Source organism: Somniosus microcephalus, chromosome 12 (genome assembly GCF_052327205.1).
Source record: "Somniosus microcephalus isolate GS21.2 chromosome 12, FLI_Smic_1.0, whole genome shotgun sequence".
Taxonomy (NCBI): Eukaryota; Metazoa; Chordata; class Chondrichthyes; order Squaliformes; family Somniosidae; genus Somniosus; species Somniosus microcephalus.
Window position 1 is genome coordinate 174,336,804 of NC_140998.1, and position 6,757 is coordinate 174,343,560.

The window sequence follows — 6,757 nt, forward strand, 5'->3', positions numbered from 1 at the left end:
GCCATACCTGTCCCTCTTTCAGCCACGTCTCTGTAATAGCTATATCATAGTCCCAAGTATCTACATGTGCCCTCAGTTCATTTGCCTTGTTCGCTATACTCTTTGCATTGAAGTATATACCATTTAGTACAGGCAAACCTCCTTGTTGACTACTATCTAGCCTTTGATTCCTCTGTCCTTCCAATTTACTTTCTACGTTTTTGTTTTCCAATTCCAGTTTTTCTTCCCTCCCTATTGACTCTATACTTAGGTTCCCATCCCCCTGCCAAGCTAGTTTAAACCCTCCCCAACAGCACTAGCAAACCCTCCCACGAGGATATTGGTCCCGTTCCCGTTGAGGTGCAAATATTGCATCAAAGTCAAGTCCCAAAACTCTTCACCTATTCCCAAACCACTCTTTCAATCACTAACCCCTCTTTGACCCAGCATTGCTCACCCTTCCTCTCCCTCCCCTGTGGCGGAGCCTGCATTGTACAGCACAATTGAAAGATTTAATATGTTTATATATTTAACTTTGATTCTGACCATGTTTTGATTTGAACACTATTTGAAGAAGTTGTAGATGACGATGGCGATGAAGGCAGTACAATAATAGCACGGAGAGTTGGGGAAGCTGTGCAGAACACCTTTGGAGCAGTGGCTACGGCGATAGATTTTCCATTAGGTAAGAGGTTTAGAAAGCGGGGAAAGTATTTCAAGGGCAGGTATCGCTTTCTGCTGTGGCATTCTAAAGCAGATTTCACTTCGGTTTCCTTATCTGCTGTTTTGAATTCTGTGCTCTACTCTGGACATGGCACAGTTACTTGAGCTAGCAAAAGACAATGTAAAAAAACAAATCATACCATCCTTATTGCATTTATTAATGGAAAGTAACACTGACCAATTTAACTGAATAGAGTGTCCTGGTGACTTTGATGGCAGATTTGTCTATTCCTTACTAGCAGTCAAGCATTTCCATTATGTGCCACAAGAGCGTGTTAGCCAAGCCACCAATCACAGCTTCAGGAGCCTGGGACTGAGCATTGCCATCTGAGCATCTTCTGCACACACACTGTCCACTGGTGCTCCAACAATCAGTGGATGCTGCCAGCAAATAATGACACGACAAAAACAGAGTGTCTAATATTCCTTTCCAGTTGCGAGATCCCTATTGGAAACAAAGACAGTGGCGAGTGGATATGTACCGATGAAGCAGAATCTGGCTGTCTTGTCCTAATCCATGTCTCTGTCATAAGACTTGATTACGCTCCTGGCCAGCCTCCCATTCCCCCACCCTCTAAACTTCAGCTCATCCAAAACACCGTATCCTGTCCCCCACCATCACCTGTCCTCGCATTGGCCCCCAAATGCCTCAAATTTAAAATTCTCCTTTATTTTTAAATCTTTTGATGATTTCACACACTCTATCTTTGTAAGTTACTTCAGTCCTACAACTGCCAGTAGATGGCAGTTGTGATCTGAGAGAAAGTTACAGGATTGAGGAGATTTGAGAACTCCGCCATGAATCACTTTTTTTGTGTCATGAAATGTTCCAGCAGTATTCACCAGTTTGTGGGAGGCTGGAAGGACTTGACTTCTCGAAATTAATAAGTCCTGTCACGCAGACTTTTCCAATCGGGCTTTGTTGCCAACACTTCTATAACTTCATGTGGTCTGTATTACCCAAAGAGTTTGCAATCTAATTGGCCGTGCACTCGATCACTGCTGGCAGTTATTAAACATCAAGCATTTTTGTGTTTTTTAAAATGCAAATAATGTATACATCGCCTAGAAGCTTTGGAGCTGTGCGCATAATATTGGTCATAATCCCTGGAGGGTGGAGGTTCAAGGTGTAGGAGAATGTCTTCTGGTGCATTATGAACATCTCTCTACCTGAGCCCGCTGCATGGTGAGAAACCCATATTGTTTATAAAGTGATCTTCCAATATGATGGTCATTTCTGAAAGCATTGGAGCCGCCTGCTGGCACCATGCTGAAGAGCATGTGTGTGCGGATCACCTGGGATTTCTCATCTCCGTGCTGCGTCTGCTTAACAGGAGGCTGGTGGAGAAAGGCCACTGATTGCCCAGCCCAGTGTGGGACCAAGTGGTGCAAACCAGCTTCACTGGCTGGAACTTAAGCCAGTTGATCTTAGCTGGATGATAATGAGCTTGACTCCAGGATCCCTGTGCCTTTGGTGAAGATCTGCATGTGCGAGTCAAATAGCCTGCTGTCTCTAGCTGTCTAGGCTCGCACATGCTGACGTGACTCAGGTGGAGGAATATCAAGAAAATAGGTTGGGCTGGTGGAGGGAAACTGACCAGAAGTGCACTGGATGTAGCAATGAAGCTTCTGTGCATTTTAATTCTGATTGACAAAGCCATGGATGGTGTCTTTGGCAGGTCTGGTGAAGGATGCAGCCAGACCATCGTATTGGGTGCCTGACCACGAGATCACTGACTGCTGCTATTGCCAGAAAGAGTTTACAGCCAAAATGTCCAAGCACCACTGCCGAGCCTGCGGGCAGGGTTTCTGCAACGAATGCTCTCAGGATCGGCGAGTCGTCTCCTCGCGTGGATGGGACCATCCTGTACGGGTCTGTATGAACTGTAACAAGAAGACAGGCGATCTTTGAGTAGCACCCTTGGAAAGGATGATGTCGCTCTTGCATTGAATCTTAAACTGAATTATTCTTTTATTTATTATTACATATGCATGACCATTTAAAAAGAAGTGGAATAGAATTGTTCAAATCGTTTTTAACCCTGCGTATTCAAAAAAAATCTCCACTGAGGTATATTTTGAAGGTTCTGGACAATAGGGAATTGGGCGCATCGCTATTTTCTTTCCTGCAGAGGGCTGTTATTTAATTTAACTGAGTTGATTTATGTCTTGAGATCTTGTTGATTGACTGTCACCAGGAATTGGCTGTGTATAATGTATGTGTTCCATGGGCGGGTGCCAAGTGTACTTGTACTCTCACATGGCAAGAAATGGGTTCTGCTCATGTGGACAATACTTGATTTAATGTCAAACACCTTGCATTTCTTTAGCAATAGCTGTTTTTCCAGTGACACTAGCTGACAAGTATTTTTTAGAATGTGAGATACATTATTTAACAGTTATTGTTTAAAATCAAATCATGTTTTTGTTAATGCCGCCATTGGTTCCAAACTGCACTCATTACCATATCCAAGTGTATAGTTCTGTTTATCAAATAATGGCAATTTATGGTCCCTGAATGATTTCTGTAAATAAAATGGTGGTTGTCCTTTGCACTGTTTCCCCTGCTGTGTGAATCCGTTCAATCATTCAAATAACGTGTATTTCACACCAGTGGCTGTGCTCCATCAGACAACCAATCTGGCTGTGCAACCTTGTGGGGAATTGATGCGCTATCAATTACCCATAAAAGACTGAGAGTTAAGAGAGTAACTAAAGGCTTTTATTAACAAAAGAATGAAGGTCTGCCTCGAGTGGTCGACCGGTCCAGAAAATACAAAGGGCTGGGGAGCAGTCACCTTTATACTAGGACTTGTGGGAGGAGTCAGCCGAGGCATGTCCAGGCATGTACACAGTGGAATACAAACAGTGGTTTACCACATTCACCCCTTGTTTAAAATTGAGTCCGGCGGGGTGAAGTGTATTAAAAGTTAGTGTATTGGAGTCTCTCCGGAGGTCTTGTCTGCCGCTGTGATCGGCGTGGCGACGGCAGGGGTAGTGGAGCTTCCGGCGTCGAGTCCTGCGTGGGCTGTGGCACAGGCGTGTCGTCCTCGTAGATGTCGAGCGGGTCGCGGGGCCCAGGCCTGCTGTCTGCTGGGGCTGGATATCGGATCGTGGGGGGGGGTGGTAGTGAGTAGTGGGTTACTGCGGCCCCCGAGGGTGCAAGGTCTCTTATGGAGACTGTGTCCTCCCGCCCGTCCGGGTATGCAATGTAAGCATACTGGGGGTTGGTGTGGAGGAGGTCGACCCTCTCGACCAGGGGGTCCGTTTTATGGGTCCTCACGTGCCTTCTCAGTAGGACCGGCCCTGGGGACGTCAGCCATGGCGGTAGCGATGTCCCCGATGTGGACTTCCTTGGGAAGACAAACATTTTCTCATGAGGGGTGGCGTTAGTGGCAGTGCAGAGCAGTGACCGAAATAGAGTGGAGCGCATCGGGGAGCACATCCTGCCAGCGGGAGGTTGGAAGGCCCCTAGACTTTAAGGCTAGCAGGGCGGCCTTCCAAACTGTCGCATTTTCTCTTTCCACCTGTCCGTTACCCCGGGGGTTGTAACTGGTGGTCCTGCTTGTGGCAATACCCCTAGTTAGCAGGTACTGACGGAGTTCGTCGCTCATAAACGATGAGCCCCGGTCGCTATGGATATAGCTGGGGAAACCGAACAGGGTGAAGAGGTTGTTCAGACATTTAATGACCGTGGCACTGGTCATGTCCGGGCAGGGGATGGCGAACGGGAAACGGGAGTACTCATCAATAATATTGAGGAAGTACACATTGCGGTCGGAGGAGGGGAGAGGCCCTTTAAAATCAACGCTCAGGCGCTCGAAGGGGCGAGTGGCTTTTATCAGGTGGGCCCTGTCTGGTCTATAAAAGTGCGGTTTGCACTCAGCGCAGACTTGGCAGTTCCTGGTCATGGTCCTGACCTCCTCAATAGAGTAAGGCAGGTTGCGGGCCTTGATGAAGTGGAAGAACCTGGTGACCCCCGGGTGGCAGAGGTCATTGTGGAGGGCCCGCAGTCTATCGATCTGCGTGCTGGCGCAGGTGCCACGCGATAGCGCATCCGGGGGTTCATTGAGCTTCCCGGGCCGGTACAAAATCTCGTAATTGTAGGTGGAAAGTTCGATTCTCCACCTCAAGATCTTGTCGTTTTTGATTTTGCCCCTCTGCTTGTTGTTAAACATGAAAGCAACTGAACGCTGGTCAGTGAGCAGGGTAAATCGTTTTCCGGCCAGGTAGTGCCTCCAATGACGCACAGCCTCCACAATCGCCTGGGCCTCCTTCTCAACAGCTGAGTGTCTGGTCTCCGGGCCTTGGAGGGTTCGTGAAAAGAAGGCCACGGGTCTCCCCGCCTGATTGAGGGTAGCGGCCAGGGCAAAGTCGGACGCGTCGCTTTCCACCTGGAAGGGGATGGATTCGTCCACTGCGTGCATGGTGGCTTTGGCAATGTCTTGATACGGTGGAAGGCTAAGCGGGCCTCTGCCGTCAAGGGAAAAGAGGTGGACTTGATCAGCGGATGGGCCTTGTCCGCATAGTAGGGGACCCACTGGGCGTAATAGGAGAAAAACCCTAGGCACCTCTTCAGGGCCTTGAGGCAGTGGGGCAGTGGGAGTTCCATAAGGGGACGCATCCGGTCGGGGCCGATGACTCCGTGTTCCACAACACAGCCAAGGATGGCGAGGCGGTTTGTGCGGAATATGCACTTCTCCTTGTTATATGTCAGGTTCAGGAGTTGGGCGGTGCGGAGGAATTTTTCGAGGTTTGCGTCACGGTCCTGCAAGTCACGGCCGCAGATGGTCACATTGTCCAGATATGGGAAAGTGGCCTGCAACGCATTTTGATCTACCATCCGGTCCATCTCCCTTTGGAAGACGGAGACACTGTTGGTGACGCCAAAGGGAACCCTAAGGAAGTGGTAGAGGCGGCCGTTTGCCTCAAAGGCAGTATACTGGCGGTCCTCAGGGCGGATAGGGAGCTGGTGGTACGCTGATTTCAGGTCAATGGTCGAGAAGACGCGGTACTGCGCGATCTGGTTGACCATATCAGCTATGCGGGGGAGTGGGTAGGCGTCCAGCAGGGTGTAGCGATTTATTGTCTGGCTGTAGTCGATGACCAGGCGCTGCTTCTCGCCGGTCTTAACGACCACAACCTGGGCTCGCCAGGGGCTGGTGCTGCCCTCAATAATCCCTTCCTTCAGGAGCCGCTCCACTTCGGTTTTAATGAAAACCCTGTCCCCGGCACTGTATCGCCTGCTCTTTGTGGCGATGGGCTTACAGTCGGGGGTGAGGTTAGCAAACAGTGGGGGGGGGGGGGGGGTGGACTGAGTGTGGAGAGGTTGCACTTGGTGCGCGGCGGGCAATTTGGGAGCTGCTGGCTGCGGACTGTGAGTGGGGGTAGGGGTCCACCGTACGCCATCGTAACACTTTTAAGGTGGCACTGAAAATCTAACCCCAGCAGGACGGCAGCGCAGAGGTCGGGCAGGACCAGAAGTTTAAAATGATTGTACACGGTCCCGTCTACTACGAGTGTCACCACGCAGTAGCCGCCGATGTCCGCCGACTGGGACTCAGAGGCCATAGAAATCCGCTGGTGCGCAGGCAGGACTGGGAGAGAGCAACGCCGCACCGTGTCGGGGTGGATGAAGCTCTCCGTGCTCCCAGAGTCAAAAAGGCAGATTGTATCGTGGCCATTTACCTTAATGTCCATTGTGGAACTGACCAGCTGGTGCGGTCTCGCTTGGTCCAGTGTAACGGATGCCAGCGTAGGGGTCGGTGTGTCGCTGCGGGTATCAGATGAGGCGGTGTTGGGGGCCTGCTGCGTTCCGGCTGTCGTCCAAGATGGCGGCGTCCATGATCCCCATGTGGCTGGAGGCGTCCAAAATGGCTGCTGTACCGGTGGTTCGCACATGGCCGGGGAGGCCCAAGATGGCGGCCCGCATGGCCCACACGCGGCGCTGCTGGGGTTCGGGGTGGCTTTGGCCCTGCAGACGTTAGCGTAGTGTCCCTTCTTCCCGCAGCCCGAGCAGATCGCGTTTTTCGCCGGGCAGCGCGCTCTGGGGTGT

The 6,757-nt window shown here is 50.6% G+C and overlaps 1 protein-coding gene across 6 annotated transcripts in view; it reads left to right on the top strand.

The window, feature by feature from the left end:
• The window catches only part of zfyve1 (zinc finger, FYVE domain containing 1), a 103,441-nt gene extending 100,186 nt beyond the window's left edge, over positions 1–3,255 (top strand). For all 6 annotated transcript variants that reach the window (XM_086003851.1, XM_086003854.1, XM_086003852.1 and 3 more), the window contains 2 exons: positions 554–664; positions 2,382–3,255. In XM_086003851.1, coding sequence (XP_085859977.1) covers positions 554–664; positions 2,382–2,614 — 344 coding nt within the window. In that variant the 3' untranslated portion in view covers positions 2,615–3,255. The remainder of the gene's footprint in view (positions 1–553; positions 665–2,381) is intronic.
• Positions 3,256–6,757: the final 3,502 nt, after the last annotated feature.